Below are 20,427 nucleotides of genomic sequence, written 5' to 3'. Positions count from 1 at the left end.
GAATAAACTATTAAACCAATTGTACACATTGAAAAACCATTACCATCTATGAAATTCACGCGTCTCGAAATAGTTAGTATATGGGTGAAACTAGTTCACCGACAGTTTTATATGTATATCATGAGGCTCTAGTGTATTACGTTGATAAGGCGAATGATTATGTGTACTTCACTTTAAAACCAACACACCTCCACAACTATACACCTTCGGCTCGGAGAGCTATTCATCAACACCAGCGGCATTCAAAGGCGGTGATACTGTTGAAGACTTCATCCAAAACAAACACGCGGGGCAAAAGATTACTCTTTAAAGCTTTTGAAACTAGACTGAGAAATATTTAGTAATTAATATTGACCCGAGTTCGCGTCTTCTAAGCTTGGGGTCATGATTTATCACGAACCCCGCGGAAACCTGTTGTAACCTTGGCTTAATTGACAAGTCCTGTAGATCGTGATTCGGTGGCTGTGTATGCGTGTTGGAGAGTCTGATGATAAACTACGGTGGCGGTCCATCTGGTGTCAACAACATACACGCCATTCTCTGTTAGACAGCTTTACACAGAGGAGTGTCATACCCTCATTTTAGAATGATGAGATCTGATTGGTTCACATGAACTTTGTAAAATACGATGTATCCCTTACATCCCGGCATTAAGAATACAGGCTGCTCGTGGATTTCTCAGCGGGAGAATAAATCCCTTATACCCCGCCATGAAGAAAACAGGCTGCTCGTGGATTTCTCAGCGGGAGAATAAATCCCTTATACCCCGCTTCGAAGCAAAAAGCCTCACGATTTTTCCCGAAACACAAGTTTACCTCAGCTCAATGAAACAGTGGTTTCTATCAATTTCGAAGAATTTATTTTAATTTTTTTACAGTGTCATATTAAAACATGTCGGAGAATCAATTCGTTGTAGCAGGATCACTCGGGGTACATGTTTGTATGCGTCCCTCGTTAGGTTTTATATCACTCGCCACCGGGTCGTATATATTGTAAACAAATTTGTAGCCTGGACTCTAACCTTCGTCCCATTGCTCGTCGTGTCCATTGTAGCCTAATGTATTTGTTAATGGACAAAACCGGTAAACGTGTGTCCTGATATATTACTTCCTGATTATTTCTTTAACGATTTGTGAATAAATGTTTGTATGTATAGGTATTATTCATGGTTTACTTCGTATTTCTTTGTGGTGGTGGAGTAGCCTCGTGGGTAAAACGATGTATCCCTTACACCTCGGCATTAAGAATACAGGCTGCTCGTGGGTTTCTCAGCGGGAGAATAAATCCCTTATACCCCGCCATAAAGAAAACAAGCTGCTCGTGGATTACTCAGCGGGAGAATAAATCCCTTACATCCCGGCATTAAGAAAACAGGCTGCTCGTGGATATCTCAGCGGGAGAATAAATCCCTTATACCCCGCCATGAAGAAAACAGGCTGCTCGTGGATTTCTCAGCGGGAGAATAAATCCCTTATACCCCGCTTTGAAGCAAAAAGCCTCACGATTTTTCCGAGTGAATGATAGTCACGTGCAAAAACACAAGTTTAACCTCAACTCAATGAATCAGTTGTTTCTATCAATTTCGAAGAATTTATTTTAATTCTTTTACAATGTCATATTAAAACATGTCGGAGAATCAATTCGTTGTAGCAGGATCACTCGGGGTACATGTTTTTATGCGTCCCTCGTTAGGTTTTATATCGCTCGTCTCCGGGTCGTATATATTGTAAACAAATTTGTAGCCTGGACTCTAACCTTCGTCCCATAGCTCGTCGTGTCCATTAATTGTAGCCTAATGTATTTGTTAATGGACAAAACCGGTAAACGTGTGTCCTGATATATTACTTCCTGATTATTTCTTTAATGATTTGTGAATAAATGTTTGTATGTATAGGTATTATTCATGGTTTACTTCGTATTTATTTGTGGTGGTGGAGTAGCCTCGTGGGTAAAGCGTTTGCTCGTCACACCAAAGGTCCGGGTTCCATTCCATAGGTACAGTATGTGAAACACATTTCTGGTATTCACCGCCGTGATATTGCTGGGATATTGCCACACGAGGCATTGAGGCCTACTGACTGACTGACTGACTGACTGACTGACTGACTGACTGACTGACTGACTGACTGACTCACTGACTCACTCACTCACTCACTCACTCACTCACCCGTACTTCTTTTCACGGTGAGTTATGGTATGATATTTAACAATTATCAAAAGTTTGTCAAATATTCTGACATTGTGAGTGAGTGAGTTGGGTTTTACGCCGCTCTTATCCATATCTACAACAAAATAACTTGCCTTTACGGATTGCATCTGTTTGGAAAATCGAACCCGGTACTTTGACGTGAAGAGCCAATACTCTACCAACAATGCCACCCCGCCCCCCGATGCCATTGTGGCAGTCTTATAAAGAAAAAGACATAACTAAATTTGCTTTAAACATTCGTTAAAACTAATAACTCAAAGCAAACGCGTGTTTTAACATTGCTCAACATGAAACGCCTAGTTATTTCTAAGCAAGCGTTCGGTGATATGAAACACCTACAAATAACTGAATCAGAATGTTGCGTATGTAAAATGTTTGAGTATATTGTTTAGATATTTCATTGAATCTGTCAGTAGCCATTTGTTTAGCGTGTTATGATTGACTACGGGTAGTTAGACAACAATTTTATTTATCTGATAATATAATTTGGAATGTTAATTAGGGCGGCTGGTTAAATGAAATCCTCCCACAAACATAGAAGTCAATATTTAGTTTCCAGGTTTAATCTTCCTGAACGTGATGAGTCCAAACTTTCGAGTTTCCGTTTGATGTGAATACGTGAAGCGATTCCTTTGATTTGTCTAATATCGAATATTAAAAAAACCCAACAACAACCTCTATAAAAACCAACCCTAGGGGACGTTCATCATTCTCATTAAATCTTTTTTTATTTTTGCTCCGATACCACACCTCCCTGCCTGAAGTCAAACAACTCGATACATTCACCCAAAGTTACACCAAGCACCCCCAAGCAATGCTGCCCCGCCCAGTACTACACGTGTTTAACGTCGGGCCTGACAAAAACAGCAATGCTGTCCCGCCCAGTACTACACGTGTTTAACGTCGGGTCCGACAAAAACAGCAATGCTGTCCCGCCCAGTACTACACGTGTATAACGTCGGGTCCGACAAAAACAGCAATGCTGTCCCGCCCAGTACTACACGTGTATAACGTCGGGTCTGACAAAAACAGCAATGCTGCCCCGCCCAGTACTACACGTATGTAACGTCGGGTCTGACAAAGACAGCAATGCTGTCCCGCCCAGTACTACACGTGTTTAACGTCGGGTCCGACAAAAACAGCAATGCTGTCCCGCCCAGTACTACACGTGTATAACGTCGGGTCTGACAAAAACAGCAATGCTGCCCCGCCCAGTACTACACGTATGTAACGTCGGGTCTGACAAAAACAGCAATGCTGCTCCGCCCAGTACTACACGTGTTTAACGTCGGGTCCGACAAAAACAGCAATGCTGTCCCGCCCAGTACTACACGTGTATAACGTCGGGTCTGACAAAAACAGCAATGCTGCCCCGCCCAGTACTACACGTATGTAACGTCGGGTCTGACAAAAACAGCAATGCTGCTCCGCCCAGTACTACACGTGTTTAACGTCGGGTCCGACAAAAACAGCAATGCTGTCCCGCCCAGTACTACACGTATGTAACGTCGGGTGTGACACAGACAGCAATGCTGTCCCGCCCAGTACTACACGTGTATAACGTCGGGTCTGACACAGACAGCAATGCTGCCCCGCCCAGTACTACACGTGTTTAACGTCGGGTCTGACACAGACAGCAATGCTGTCCCGCCCAGTACTACACGTGTATAACGTCGGGTCTGACACAGACAGCAATACTGTCCCGCCCAGTACTACACGTGTTTAACGTCGGGTCTGACAAAAACAGCAATGCTGTCCCGCCCAGTACTACACGTGTACAACGTCGGGTCTGACAAAAACAGCAATGCTGTCCCGCCCAGTACTACACGTGTATAACGTCGGGTCCGACAAAAACAGCAATGCTGTCCCGCCCAGTACTACACGTGTATAACGTCGGGTCCGACAAAAACAGCAATGCTGTCCCGCCCAGTACTACACGTGTTTAACGTCGGGTCCGACAAAAACAGCAATGCTGTCCCGCCCAGTACTACACGTGTATAACGTCGGGTCTGACAAAAACAGCAATGCTGCGATTGACATAGACAGCAATGCTGCTCCGCCCAGTACTACACGTGTACAACGTCGGGTCTGACAAAAACAGCAATGCTGTCCCGCCCAGTACTACACGTGTATAACGTCGGGTCCGACAAAAACAGCAATGCTGTCCCGCCCAGTACTACACGTGTTTAACGTCGGGTCTGACAAAAACAGCAATGCTGTCCCGCCCAGTACTACACGTGTATAACGTCGGGTCCGACAAAAACAGCAATGCTGTCCCGCCCAGTACTACACGTGTATAACGTCGGGTCTGACAAAAACAGCAATGCTGCGATTGACATAGACAGCAATGCTGCTCCGCCCAGTACTACACGTGTATAACGTCGGGTCTGACAAAAACAGCAATGCTGCCCCGTCCAGTACTACACGTGTATAACGTCGGGTCTGACAAAAACAGCAATGCTGTCCCGCCCAGTACTACACGTGTTTAACGTCGGGTCTGACAAAAACAGCAATGCTGCGATTGACACAGACAGCAATGCTGCTCCGCCCAGTACTACACGTGTATAACGTCGGGTCTGACAAAAACAGCAATGCTGCCCCGTCCAGTACTACACGTGTATAACGTCGGGTCTGACAAAAACAGCAATGCTGCCCCGTCCAGTACTACACGTGTATAACGTCGGGTCTGACAAAAACAGCAATGCTGTCCCGCCCAGTACTACACGTGTTTAACGTCGGGTCCGACAAAAACAGCAATGCTGTCCCGCCCAGTACTACACGTGTATAACGTCGGGTCTGACAAAAACAGCAATGCTGCCCCGTCCAGTACTACACGTGTATAACGTCGGGTCTGACAAAAACAGCAATGCTGTCCCGCCAAGTACTACACGTGTTTAACGTCGGGTCTGACAAAAACAGCAATGCTGTCCCGCCCAGTACTACACGTGTATAACGTCGGGTCTGACAAAAACAGCAATGCTGCCCCGTCCAGTACTACACGTGTATAACGTCGGGTCTGACAAAAACAGCAATGCTGTCCCGCCCAGTACTACACGTGTATAACGTCGGGTCTGACAAAAACAGCAATGCTGCCCCGTCCAGTACTACACGTATGTAACGTCGGGTCTGACAAAAACAGCAATGCTGTCCCGCCCAGTACTACACGTGTTTAACGTCGGGTCCGACAAAAACAGCAATGCTGTCCCGCCCAGTACTACCGCGTATAACGTCGGGTCTGACAAAAACAGCAATGCTGTCCCGCCCAGTACTACACGTGTTTAACGTCGGGTCTGACAAAAACAGCAATGCTGCGATTGACATAGACAGCAATGCTGCTCCGTCCAGTACTACACGTGTATAACGTCGGGTCTGACAAAAACAGCAATGCTGCCCCGTCCAGTACTACACGTGTATAACGTCGGGTCTGACAAAAACAGCAATGCTGTCCCGCCCAGTACTACACGTGTTTAACGTCGGGTCTGACAAAAACAGCAATGCTGCGATTGACACAGACAGCAATGCTGCTCCGCCCAGTACTACACGTGTATAACGTCGGGTCTGACACAGACAGCAATGCTGCCCCGTCCAGTACTACACGTGTATAACGTCGGGTCTGACAAAAACAGCAATGCTGCCCCGTCCAGTACTACACGTGTATAACGTCGGGTCTGACAAAAACAGCAATGCTGCCCCGTCCAGTACTACACGTGTATAACGTCGGGTCTGACAAAAACAGCAATGCTGCCCCGTCTAGTACTACACGTGTATAACGTCGGGTCTGACAAAAACAGCAATGCTGTCCCGCCCAGTACTACACGTGTTTAACGTCGGGCCTGACAAAAACAGCAATGCTGTCCCGCCCAGTACTACACGTGTTTAACGTCGGGTCTGACAAAAACAGCAATGCTGCGATTGACACAGACAGCAATGCTGCTCCGCCCAGTACTACACGTGTATAACGTCGGGTCTGACAAAAACAGCAATGCTGCCCCGTCCAGTACTACACGTGTATAACGTCGGGTCTGACAAAAACAGCAATGCTGCCCCGTCCAGTACTACACGTGTATAACGTCGGGTCTGACAAAAACAGCAATGCTGTCCCGCCCAGTACTACACGTGTATAACGTCGGGTCTGACAAAAACAGCAATGCTGTCCCGCCCAGTACTACACGTGTTTAACGTCGGGTCCGACAAAAACAGCAATGCTGTCCCGCCCAGTACTACACGTGTATAACGTCGGGTCTGACAAAAACAGCAATGCTGCCCCGTCCAGTACTACACGTGTATAACGTCGGGTCTGACAAAAACAGCAATGGTGCCCCGTCCAGTACTACACGTGTTTAACGTCGGGTCCGACAAAAACAGCAATGCTGTCCCGCCCAGTACTACACGTGTATAACGTCGGGTCTGACAAAAACAGCAATGCTGCCCCGTCCAGTACTACACGTGTATAACGTCGGGTCTGACAAAAACAGCAATGCTGCCCCGTCCAGTACTACACGTGTATAACGTCGGGTCTGACAAAAACAGCAATGCTGTCCCGCCCAGTACTACACGTGTTTAACGTCGGGTCCGACAAAAACAGCAATGCTGTCCCGCCCAGTACTACACGTGTATAACGTCGGGTCTGACAAAAACAGCAATGCTGCGATTGACACAGACAGCAATGCTGCTCCGCCCAGTACTACACGTGTATAACGTCGGGTCTGACACAGACAGCAATGCTGTCCCGCCCAGTACTACACGTGTATAACGTCGGGTCTGACAAAAACAGCAATGCTGCCCCGTCCAGTACTACACGTGTATAACGTCGGCTCTGACAAAAACAGCAATGCTGCCCCGTCCAGTACTACACGTGTATAACGTCGGGTCTGACAAAAACAGCAATGCTGCCCCGTCCAGTACTACACGTGTTTAACGTCGGGTCTGACAAAAACAGCAATGCTGTCCCGCCCAGTACTACACGTGTATAACGTCGGGTCTGACAAAAACAGCAATGCTGCCCCGTCCAGTACTACACGTATGTAACGTCGGGTCCGACATAAACAGCAATGCTGTCCCGCCCAGTACTACACGTGTTTAACGTCGGGTCCGACAAAAACAGCAATGCTGTCCCGCCCAGTACTACACGTGTATAACGTCGGGTCTGACACAGCCAGCCATGGTGCCCCGTCCGGTACTACACGTGTGTAACGTCGAGAATGACACAGACAGCAGTGCTGCCCCGCCCAGTAGGACACGGGTGTAACGTCGGGGCTGACACAGGCAGGCATGCGTGGAATCTGGCGGGTACGGAAGACCAATATTGACCTACCTGACAAGCTGCAGAGAAACACAACTCCAAGCAAAACTGTCTTCATGTCTATCTACGTCGGACAACTGAAAGACAGAAGAACATTCAGATAAGATAAGTTAACATTACCCATACATGTGTTGATGGTTACCATTGGTCAACTGAAAGAAAGGAAATTGTTAACATATTTTATATTTACGTGGTTTTTTTTACACTTTTTATAAAGAGAGTCCTTTACGAGCAAATTTTATTGAGTAATACAAACGTACCAAGTTATATGTAAGTTAGAAGACAGGACCGACGTATAGGCTCAAGGAATAACAAGAAATCGGTAGGCCTTGTTCCCGGATGCACCACAGCGTCTAACACTGAACGAAGTTATAACAGGGAGAAAGCACTAAGCATATATACCTTTATTTCCGTGAAAGTATTAAACATTTAACCAGAATATATTGGCGGCGTGCGTGACTATACGAGCATTACGTAAACCTTACTTAATAACGATAACGAGCAACTGTAATTGAAATTTAATTTTAAGAATAATAAAGTTTGCATATGCAAATTTCAAACTAAGAAATAGGAAACATAGATAGCATTGTACACGAGTTGTTTAATTGTTTATTATGAATAAGTGTTTACTATAACTCAACGGAAGCATCCATCAGAGCGTTAAAGACGATAAAGTTACAGGATACCCAGATCTCACACACACACACACACACACACACACACACACACACACACACACACACACACACACACGCACGCACGCACGCACGCACGCACGCACGCACGCACGCGCGCGCAAGCATGACATTAAACCATTCGGGAATACATAGGTGATCGGGAATACTTAAAATAAACATAACACAACAACATGATACACTCACTGCTAAATGAGAAACGCACCCGTCCTTTGTCTGAAATAACTAATCCGCAATACAATGCTACATGTTCTGTAAGGAGGTCCGTGAAGGGTTCTGGGTTGATCTGCTGGTCCACACGCAGAGCCAGAGGTTACCCGCCCACGCCACCACGTAAAAACTAAAACATTGTCTAGTCATTATACATTGTGTGTGCATCAATAAATACTATTGATGAAGGCGATCCTTCAACAGTGCTGTGATACGGAAAATCTATGACAAACTTGACAGATGGTCCAAGCTGACTAGTGTATTGACACTGACAGGTAATTTTATCATCAAATGTGTTTTAATGTGCTCGAGCGTGTCAACCGAATTATGTGTAGTGGCGTGATAAATCTTTTTTAACATCGATATGGAAATATAGGAAATGTTATGCTGCAGTCGACCCGTCGTTGATGAAGTTCTTCCCCTGTTGCCCCACGTGCTTGTATAGTGTTATGATGTTTGTTGTTCAACGCCGCGGTCTGTAAATAATAGCCTGGACGAGGCAATCAAGTGCTTGAAATAATGAACATCGACTCACAATTTAAATACGATGACAAGTAACCAACCAAGTCAGCGAGCCTGACCATGCGTCCGCTCCAATTAGTCGTTGTCCGACCTCTAATCTTAGTATTTTTTACCTCTGATCCCAAAGGTTGCATCTTCCCGAGGCAAGGGAGTTAACTAACTTTAAAAGTCTAGTTTCCACCCTTGCCGAACTAGGCTGGAATTCCTAGGCTCGATCGTAGAGACACCAGTGGCTATTACGAGCTATGTCCCTTCTATGCCTCTCCTGTGGACCAATCAGATTCCACCTCTCGCATCATTTGCATTTGTTTCAAACAAAACGGTGGCGCCCTGTCAAGATGATCTGATCGATGATCAAGATCTATATTGTGATAAAACGAGTCTTACATCGCGAAGTGCATCAAATCACGTGAGCACCTTGATTAAAAACATGAAAAGATTTTGAAAATATCTGTTGACAACGAGTTAGCGGTGCACATGCTTTGCAAATCCTGCAGTCGACCGAAATCTACATGACACTTTACGAACCGGATTTCGATTTCGGTGCGCGATTTTGATTGGACTATGCAGAGACTCGTTAGCCCAGCCAAAATATAACTCCATAATACCAGCCTAGTTCGGCAAGGGTGGAAACTGGACTTTTATAGTCAGTTAACTCACTTGCCTCGGGAAGATGAAAGGTTACGGTGCATGGAAAGTAAGGAAACATTAATTCCGCAGATTAGCAGAGCAGCGTGGCACAATTGTCCGTCCTTGTTAAAGTCCTTGCGAGCCCTCAGTGAAATACTGCATACCGTGTTCCCTACGAATTGGTTTCTATCTTAGCTTGATGCCTGTATACTTTTATGAAAAATTGTTATGTGCAAGTATTTTTAAATGGCTGAAGAAACTGTTGTAAATTTATTTGAAGTAACTGTCAGAGGCAGCAAAGGATTGAACTACTTGTGAAAAATAAAACAATATATCAAGTGCTGCCGTGGCCATTTTGAACAGCAGTCAACGGTTGCGTCTGGAGCCTTCCAAAATTGGTTGGTACAAGAATAAGAGTTATCTGCCCTTGTTGTAAAATGGCAGGCTTGATTGTTCATGAGGATTCTGGGCGGGGCGGTTAAAAGTAGGCTGGCTGTTCCAATAAAATAGCGACAATGGGGTGATTCGAGACCTTTTCGACCTGACTTGTATCTCGTCTAATTGCTAAGTGTGGTTGGGATACTATTTGGAAATCACATGGTCCATTTCATCAATGGCACTGATTAAGATTCTTCTACACCCCCACCTCACCCCGCCACACCCACCCACTTCTACGAGCCTGGTTAAAAGTCTCATATAAAGTGTCTGGTTTGAGACGCATACCAGTTTAACACGGCAGACACAAGTTTATCAATATTGTATCCGCTGTATTATGTTTATAGTATCTACGGCTGTCGATAGTTTATTGTGGTATTGACTGCAGCTATTGGTATTTGAATTTTCCTTGTTTTACATATATCGGACATTAACAAGTGCAGTGTATGTACAATTCAATGGCCACATCCCCGTAGTTCACCCATGTGCCCGACACCAGTGCTTTCGTGTATGAGCATTATTTTAAGTGAGTGAGTGAATTGGGTTTAACGCCGCTTTTAACAGTATTCCAGTTATATCACGGCGTGTCAGCTTAATGTGGGAGGAAAGCCCGAAGTGATGCAGGTCTCAGACGTTAACCACTTCGGTGAAACCCACGAGCATGGTGCTGACAAACCTAGAAACATAATCGGGGCGAACCGGGATTCGAACCCACAATCATAGGTTTCTGGCGTGCCCAAGGGACGCAACTCTGCACAGCGAATCGCGGCGCCTTAGACGACTGGGCCATCCGTTCCCCCTTATTTTAAGACTACAAAGCGTTGACAATTCTTGCACCCAATTGGCATCAAATATGATCGGATAAGACATGCTGCTTTATCAGACCTCACAGTTCAAAAACCGTATCATGATAAACTATACGGTAGAAAAGAATCATCATCTACAATGACATACTAAATGCAAGATCTGTATTCAAGAGCAAAAGAATTTGAGCAAATTCGCAAAATTCAACAGCGGACATGTTTTTACGCTTTTTTCACTCAACGCAGACAACTCTTTCATGAAGTGTCCACTTGAAATCAATTAGGAGATGTTGTACGCGGATCGTGGCTGCTTGTCCACCCAAATCACCATAAACTGTAACGAGAGCGCTTCTGGTGTTGATTTTGGGCAAATTAGACGTCACATCTCGTGTCATCTCGCCGTGGACGGGATATCGACGTGGGTGTGACGGTCTCATGTATTCGCTGTGTGATTAATTGTCGTTTAGTCCGCTGTTTATTCGGACAATCCCTACACAAACTGGCCGTCAGACGTGAACGCATGTCGTTTATCTTGTCGCGTAACGCCGAGGCCGAAGTTAATTAGGAGGCTTGTGTAGTATGCCTACGAACGAGATTGAAAAAAAATGGGTTGCTGTTTTCTTGATTGACAGGTGTTGTCAAGAGGATGCTGGTACGGACTGTGCTTTTTTGTGGTATTCGCTTAGAAGACGAATCACTGTATCATCCAATACAAAATTTTGTACTTTTTGTATATATGCTGAAATAATGTTCTACGAACTCATTCACAGCAGGGTATTGTTTATTAAAAAAAACAACAGAACTTTCGAAATATATGTCAGTAAATAAAAACAACAAATATGCTTATAGTACTTTCCTGTCAATGCTACATTTCATCCTGATAGACAGGGTGTGGTGTTGTTACGGTGCCGTTTAGTTTTATTTACCTAAAAGACGTATCACTGTATTATAAATTTCAAGTGATATTGTTATGGTGGAATCACCTTCAATAATATGACAATTACTGTTTACAAGACAGAACATTCAAAACCTATGTAACATTTTATTATTTAAGGCATATTTTTCAGTGCTACCTTTTGCAAACCAAAATATAGCAAAATACGTTGTATGTTCGGTCCATAGTATGTTTTGCCATTTCTGGCACCTGTCACGATAGCTATATACATAACAAAATTAATGCGGCATGCATTTTAAACTAGCTGACTTCATCTGAAACTATGGAGAATTAATAACATACAGTTCAGAATGCAAGTGGATACTCACATTCTACAGCGAACAGAAGGAAGTTGAGCGTCGCATTACGCCAACACCCGTTGTTTACAAGGTCAATATTGAAGGACGAGACTTCATCGTGATGACTCGCGTGTTTAGTTCGTCTTTTCCGCGAAGTAAAAGACATTTCCAATTGACAAGAGACGAATATTCGCACAATCTCAAGAACACACGTATTGTAACTGGAATCTCTATTGACTTGGAATGAAGCAATGTTACAAAATAAACCTGGCATTTAATTCAGACAATACAGAAAAAGTACAACATCTTTGTACGGACGAGCACGTGTTGAGGTTGTATGACCTTGCTTGACCTTCGAGAGTTGTTAGCACAACAAACCCGTGCAAACATTTTCTCCGGTTGTAGAGAAGAGTAAGTGGGTGGAGGAACGTCTCACAGTTTCACACTTATACGAGTTGCCGTCATTGGTATATGTAGTATTGACACTTGGGACTGATTGTCGGTATTTCCTCTTCACGCCGCCATAGTACCCGGATCTGCTCAAGTCAGGTGGACTTCTGGCCTTGATCGGGTAACCCCGGGGAAACAGGATGTTTTGGTTGTGTGTAGAAATTGCTCCATTTCTTGAAACAAAGGTCAATTGGGATATGTCCCTATATCCAACTCGCCCAGCTTGAGTGCAGTTTTGTCACAAAGGTCACAAAATTCGTTATTTTGTTTCAAACGTGTGGTTATCGCAGGCGTGCATGGCAGCTTCAGTGGTTGTCATGGACTGATATACTCTGATATTTACATCCAACAGATGCTAATACCTCATCCACTGATGGAGTTGCAATCATCCGATACTTTTGATTTTACAGTTAGGATTTTGTGTTTTGGTGAGCAGTAACAGCAGTAGCGGATACAGATGGTGTGTGTGTGTGTGTGTGTGTGTGTGTGTGTGTGTGTGTGTGTGTGTGTGTGGTGTGTGTGTGTGTGTGTGTGTGTGTGTGTGTGTGTGTGTGTGTGTGTGTGTGTGTGTGTGTGTGGGGTGTGTGTGTGTGTGTGTGTGGGGGGGGGTGTGTGTGTGTGGGGTGTGGGGTGTGTGTGTGTGTGTGGTGTGGGGTGTGTGTGTGTGTGTGTGGTGTGTGTGGTGTGTGTGTGTGTGTGTGTGTGTGTGTGGTGTGTGTGGGGTGTGTGTGTGTGTGTGTGTGTGTGTGTGTGTGGGGTGTGTGTGTGTGTGTGTGTGTGTGTGGGGTGTGTGTGTGTGTGTGTGTGTGTGTGTGTGTGTGTGTGTGTGTGTGTGTTAATCTTATTATCTGATGACATTCTGTATGCACATTGCCAACTATGATAACATGTTGAGTTGGTTGTTAAAGTAAACTTGATAATGCTTTAGGTAATAATGATTTATACATCGTGTTTATTACTTTTGGATTGGCATTGGGTACAGGTTTTACCGGTAAAAATAAAATCGACATCTCACTCGAGTTCTGTATACGGAACTACTTTCCTTCTGCCTCAATGAAACAGTGTGTTTATAGAAGGATCATGAAGAGGTTTATCACCATTGTATTTCTCTGTTTTCAAGCAGTAAAAACCGTATTATAACATTGTGGATACTAGTGTTATCGCATTAAACCAATCCGTTAAACATATTATGATCCAATAAATATGCAAATGAGGTCACTTAGCAGGAACTACATGTATTTTCAATCTCCCTATCAATGTCTGATTGCTCAATACACTATTGACGATCGTTCCCAATAAATTAGGGGTTTCTGTAGACAAACATGGATGCAAATAACTTGGTACTATGTGATAATTGGCGCGGTTCACTCAATCACTATATTACATTTCTGAAGTTACTTCATTGAGTTGAGGTGAGGTGAGGTGAAATGGGGTTAAACGTCGCGTCCAAGCGTGCACATGTCTGTTTGTGGCTGCTTGTACTAGTCCGGACTGATGCCGATTTATGGTGCTAGCGCACTGAGATACCATGCCGCAGTTTAACATGAATACCCCACTCAGGGTAACAACAAGTACCATTTTAACGTGTTTTGGTATGACGCGGCAGGGATCGAACCCCGGACCTTCCGCTGTTCGGGCGGACGCTCTACCACTAGACCACGGAGGCGGTCACTTCATTGAGGAAATTACGACTTAGTTATTGTAAGAATAACATATGCTAACGAGTTTATGTCCCTCGTGTGTTTTTGTATCGTAAATATAAATGATCAGGGATAAAAAGAGGCTCGTATAATACAATTTCTATTCTTAATATATGGTATATACGATACAGAAACACACGGCATTGTCTGACAAACAACAAAGTCCGGTCGGCCAGAATAACCGGTAAACCTCTGGTAACTGTTTGGTTTTTTTAACATCAGTTTTAAGGAAAATATTCATCGAACGTTATACCTATTTAATACAAAGGAATATTAAGCTGGTAGTAAGAGTGAGTGTTGTTTTACGCCGCTTTTAGCAATATTCAAGCAATATCACGGTGGGGACACCAGAAATGGGCTTCACACTTTGTACCCATGTCGGGAATCGAACCCGGGTCTTCGGCGTGACGAGCGAACGCTTTAACCACTAGGCTACCCGACCGCCCCGCTTGTAGTAAGAGGTGACCTAAAGGATGGGGTGGTCGGGTACGGTGACGTTGTTAACTGAATGTCAACACATTCTATCAGCGTGGATCTTTGTTCATAATATCAATCACTGGATTGTCTGGTCCAGACGCGATAACATACAGACCGCCGTTATGTAGCTGGTATATTGCTGGTATTATTGCGGCATTTATTTAGATATTTGTGTTGGGTGTCCAATATATCAGTCTCATTATTATTCATTTCAATAAAACGTTTCTCTCCAACTTTAAACACTGATCTTCCATGACACATACATATCCGTAAATGACAAAAAGTATTCGCTTCATTAGTATGAACCATTTAAACCACAAATTGCAAGTCAAGGAACTTTGACCCAACTATCTACGTTTCTGTAATGAATGTCCGGTGCGCGTGCGTCGTTGACACAGCCCACGTTCCGGAGTTAACCGATCATTAACGACGAGTTTATAAACCTGTCTCTCCGTAATGAACTTTTCGGGGGTGGGGGTGGGGGTGGGGGTGGGGTTGCATCTGTTTGGTTCAAAGCGGTATCGGCAGTCGACTGTTCAAATTTCAAGCGGACTGTCGTTAAAAGAAACATCATTTTTCGATACTAATTTAATTGATATCAGTTCTTTGACAACAATACTCTTCTTTGTGAAGATTTCTTAAGTCGTGATTATGCTTGTCGTGAGAAGCGACCAGCGGGATCGGGTGGTCAGGCTCGCTGACTTGGTTGATGCAATATCATTGTATCCAATTGCGTAGATCGATGCTCATGATATCAATCACTGGACTGTTTGGTCCAGACTCGTTTATTTACAGACCGCCGTCATATAGCTGGAATATTGCGGAGTGCGGCGTTAAACAACAAACAAACTATGTGAAGATCTAAGGACACCTCTATACGGGGTGAACTACTAGTATCTGATCAGCCAATCAGCGTCAAGACTTCCAAATTGTCGCGAGCCATGCATATCTTATATCTGTATCTCGAACACGAGCTAAAATGACAAGTTCCGGAAGTAGAAATACAAGGCGGCGCCATTATATTGTTGTGGGTATAATATATAGCCTGTCGTTTCTGAGCGCAATCTACATCCAAAGTAGTGTACTAGTTAAGGTACAATTGTGTTCTGTCACTGTTTACTTTGGCTAAGATCAAAATTTTCGATTCGAGGTGGTAAAGAAATGAATCCGAAAGCTGACATCTGATTGGCTCAAAACCCTACACATCTTTTAGGCTGGACTTCGCGACATAGAGCTATATATATATGTGCCTGATTCGACGGAAGATTTGTGACCGACTATTTCATAGTATCAGGATTTACTAAAAAAAGAAATAATTATTCACTGGACATACTAGATGTTTTGAAAATACAACGTGTTGCACTCAAAAAAATAGTTCCATGACCCTTTCCAGAGAAAATAATTGTTCATGAAGGAACAACGCGAACCCCCTACGACCAACTCTTGTCGCAAAGACCACTCCACCCTGTACTTCAGTTGCAAATTCTCTTGTTATGACCAAGAACTATCTATTCCACGTGTTCTGAGACGTGTGAGGACCATCTCGACGTCGGCCGGATTGTTTATGTTGGTGTTCTCCGTGTTTCCCCTCCACCGTGTGTGTAGATGGTGTTGTATAGGGAGTTCCCCGCGTATCCCGCCACCCCGTGTCATCAAATCCGCTTAATGACTGCGTTTGTTCTTAAACTTCAATGACTGTCTGATAATTGACTTTCCCACGGCTGTCTTCAGTAACCCAACTCCGAGTGAACTGGGTCAAGAAACGCTATTCAAAGATATTCATGAAAGTAAACGCGAACTCCTAGATGCGTAAATGGACATAAAAGCGAACACCTAGATACGTAAATGGACATATAAGCGAACACCCATCCTAGCCTGCATGTATACAAACTTTACGCAAGTATTTTACTACGGACACCAATAATAACAGGACACCAATGAACCTCATGATTTCGCACTGCGCATGCTCCCAGAACGTCATTATTACCCCGCCTCACAGATCAGTGGTCTTCTCAGCTCCCTGAGGAGTATACAGCCCAACGCCAGAAAGTTTCGCATTCAGATTTCTGTCTCATCCTACCGGGTATCCATTTGCCGCTGGTTTAACATGAAACAATCTTCGAATGCATTCACTTGCCGTTACAGACACGCATGTTATATGTCGCCTGCGATTATGTGTTGGGCAGAAACGAAGGCCCAGAAGCTCTTAGGAGTCAAGCTTGCCGAGCGTGGTCACCCATCCAACCCCATTCCGCCGCCAGCTTAGCTTAACTGCATCTTATTTGTTAACCACAATGCGATCGTCGACCCCGGATGCCAGAGAACAATGGAAAAGTAAGCAGGCAGTTAGTTCCCCAATGAACGCGTGTCTCCACTTGAAACGGGCTTCACACATTTTACCCACGTGGGCAATAGAACCCAGGCCTTCGGCGTAACGAACGAACGCTTAAAACAATAGGCATACCGTATTCGACGTAATAAGCGCTCCGCTCTAATAAGCGCCCACGGCGATATTTTCTAATATATTAGCTAGCGAACAATCCCAATAAGCACCCCTTCCGATTGATCAATGTACACATGACTTATTTATTCGTGTATAATACGTATGTTATATGCATTCATATTTATGGGAAATTAAATTCTGGAAAAAATATATCTGTCGTATATAAACATTTCAGGCTGTCAGCATAAACCACGAAATTTACGATCTTTCAACTCTGTTGTTTTTCACCAAAATAACAATCATTCTAATAAGAGCCCCCTATTTTTTCACTTTGGGCGCTTATTATGTCGAATACGGTGTATATTTTTATGTCAAATAATGCGTGTTTCTTAAGTGTTCGTTCGTCACGCCGAACACATGGGTTCAAGTCCCTACAGTGGTATAATGTGTGATGTGGCTGGAATATCGCTAAAAGCGTTGCAAAACTCATCTCACTCCGTCTCTCTCCCCGATCTCACTGAAGGCGTTCACCGTTACACCCGACACTGTGAAGTCAAACCCAGGTTTCACATGACGCAGGAATAGTTACATCCAAAATACTTCATATCAATGTTTCAATGAATCATATTTGGCGCAACCTATTTTAAGGAGTCAGCTCTAATAACTACAAAAAAACATCCATGAAACTACAGAAATTGTGTTTTTTTTAATACAGGATTTTCGATATATTATTTACTATTATCAATATCTTGTAGACTAAAGTTTAAACACCTTAATGAATCTAATTTGTGCCCATGACGCACAAAACAATATGCAGTGAGTCACGGTGACTCATGTTTAAGGAGAGGTGGTGAAACCCTGCGCATTGTAAGTCAGATCTTCATTCCTGTAAAACTTTTTGTTCCAGTTGATGTTTTAAAATACGCATATCTCCCCAACATGTTAATAAAAAAATGTTTGTTCAAGGTTACAACATTTAATGCCTCAGCAAGATTTCAAATGTTTTATGGTAGACACCTGAAGTGAATTTCTAAATATGAGGCATCAGTGACTAAAATGATATCTGATGCAATTCCCTATTGAGCTGTTTTCCTCTTTTTATTCAGGTGAACAATTGACTTGCCTTTGCATGTATTCGTGACGGGTGCCACCGGTGAAGCAGGTTACGCTCACATTTTTGCAAACACCTGGTATCATCACTATCTGATAGCGATTCGTAAACATGTGTTCTTGAACAAGTCGGAATCGTACTATGGACTTCTTTTTGTGACGATTTCTTATGAACGTGGAAAAGGATTTTGTCATTTTTTTATATACAAGAGTCACACAATGTCAATAGACCTTCCACATCGTTCTACTGAACTAATTCATGTATACGGGTATCCGCTCCCTACCTAGTCAGTGTTATATGCTTCACAATTTCAGCAACAGTTCAACTTATTTACAGTAGCATGTACACATGATGTTTCCCCAACAAAGACCCTGCTCTCTATTTCCCGTGTATACGAGTACTTATGGATTCACTAATCTATTGTCCTCTGTAATGTGGCCTGTGGGTCAATTGGTTTCCGCAGACGAGTTGCCCAGGATTCGGTTTACATACAGGGTTTGGACTGTTAGTTATGATAATTCGAGTCGTTGAATCAAGGTTCGAGCCGGGTACGGGTATATTGCCTAGTGAAGACGATAGACCTCACAGAGATATGAGTATACGATACACATTTCTGGTCAATATTTGAATATGTAATAAGCAAATTATAACTATTATGCTAACCGAAATAAGGCTTAAGTTTGTATCACAATGAATGTACTATTCGTATTTATTCTATGGTCTGAGATAGTCGTATTTGTCGCTGATTTCAGCATATTGCTGAATCATTCTGATGATAAAACGTCTGTCGGTTTCTTTAACAGTGTAACACGATAATCACTGGTCCGGGAGGAAATAGATGAGATCATTTAAAATAGATAAAAAAGAACATATATTAAAGTTATGTTCATTGCGACAGGTTTTCCGTGTTGGGGTTTCTCACAGTGAACTAAAGCTGGCACATGTATCTGTGCTTGATTTGGGTTGGAGTAGTACAAGGTTGTGTACTTTGTCGTATTTATTTAATTTTTTTATCATTTCTAACTCTCAGCTGCACCAAATACCGACACAATCAAGTATGGGAGGTACTGTGTATATACAGTCAATATCATAACACAGTCATGCAGAGCGGGTATCTAACCGCGGGGTGGGACAGTTGAATACGTCTGTACCCATATAACATGGATTGGGATCCTGTAATTCTTTTTCCAACTCTCACACGTTATACCTGAAAAGTGTACATAAACCTAAATACACACACACACACACACACACACACACACACACACACACACACACACACACACACACACATTCATTACCACATAGCTCATATTTAGCTTATATTTATAAGATGTTTAAAACGCAGTTGTTAACAAATAATTATGTCCTATATTTAATAAAAATTAATTATTTGAGAAGTGTTATTTCTCAATATAAAATATAATGTTTTCTTATGATGACCAATGAACAATAGTGGTATGTGATTTGCGTAAAACAAGTTTGTTCATCTGTTTCGATACGTTCGATCTTGAAAGATTACGGGTAAAATTCCTTTCATTTTTTCAACATTAACGCGCACGCGCCAAACCTACCTTTCCTTGGAAGTAGGTAGTCCAGTCATTCACCACATGTTACTCCTAGAGCGGGAATGTTTAAGACATTGTGCACATCAAGTCTGTGCTGCGCATCATCCGGGATACCTACCTACCTTATATCAATGTTGTCCTCTCCTCCACCGCGTCACTGGTATGTTCACGAGTTGTGTTGTTTCCCAGTCTTACGCTCGCATTATCTTACATCGGAACTCTCTCCCAAACTCTCCTATCTCTCGACCTCTAATGAGGATCGCCATAGCAACTCGAAAACCTTATTAACTAAGGTTGATGAATGTGTGTGGTTTGTCAACAAAGGGAGGCAAACACTGAAGCAGATACCGTTTGCCTTGGAAAAAAAAGTACCCGAATAATGTTCAACCTGCTGAACAATCTTCACAACATACATCTACAGAGGGGAGGCAACTGTTAGAAAGAACGTATATTAACCTTTTAAAAAACATACGATAGATTCGACTATGATTAGTACGATATAAAGGGAGATAACTACTATTGAAGGAATAATAATCTAGCCCTATTGAGAGAACACGGTGCGCAATGTTTAATTACAAGTGAACGGGTAGATATAGCGTCCAGCCTGTTCTCCTCAGGCGAGCGTTCTTTCAAGGAGAT

The 20,427-nt window shown here is 43.3% G+C and overlaps 1 protein-coding gene across 2 annotated transcripts in view; it reads right to left on the bottom strand.

Annotated features, from left to right (window-relative positions):
• LOC124146037 (adhesion G protein-coupled receptor L4-like) overlaps positions 1-20,123 on the bottom strand; it is a 43,960-nt gene extending 23,837 nt beyond the window's left edge. Inside the window, exons 1-2 of one of the 2 annotated variants that reach the window (XM_046516087.2) lie at positions 19,911-20,123; positions 7,524-7,588 (exon numbers count right to left, since the gene is read on the bottom strand). In XM_046516087.2, the coding sequence (XP_046372043.2) occupies positions 7,524-7,569 (46 nt within the window). In that variant the 5' untranslated portion in view covers positions 7,570-7,588; positions 19,911-20,123. The other variant, XM_046516088.2, reaches the window with a different exon arrangement.
• Positions 20,124-20,427: the final 304 nt, after the last annotated feature.

Source organism: Haliotis rufescens, unplaced genomic scaffold, assembly GCF_023055435.1.
Source record: "Haliotis rufescens isolate VD_foot unplaced genomic scaffold, xgHalRufe1.0.p SCAF_7, whole genome shotgun sequence".
Lineage (NCBI taxonomy): Eukaryota > Metazoa > Mollusca > Gastropoda > Lepetellida > Haliotidae > Haliotis > Haliotis rufescens.
Note: the sequence above shows the minus strand (reverse complement) of the source record. Positions and strands in the feature narration are given on the sequence as shown.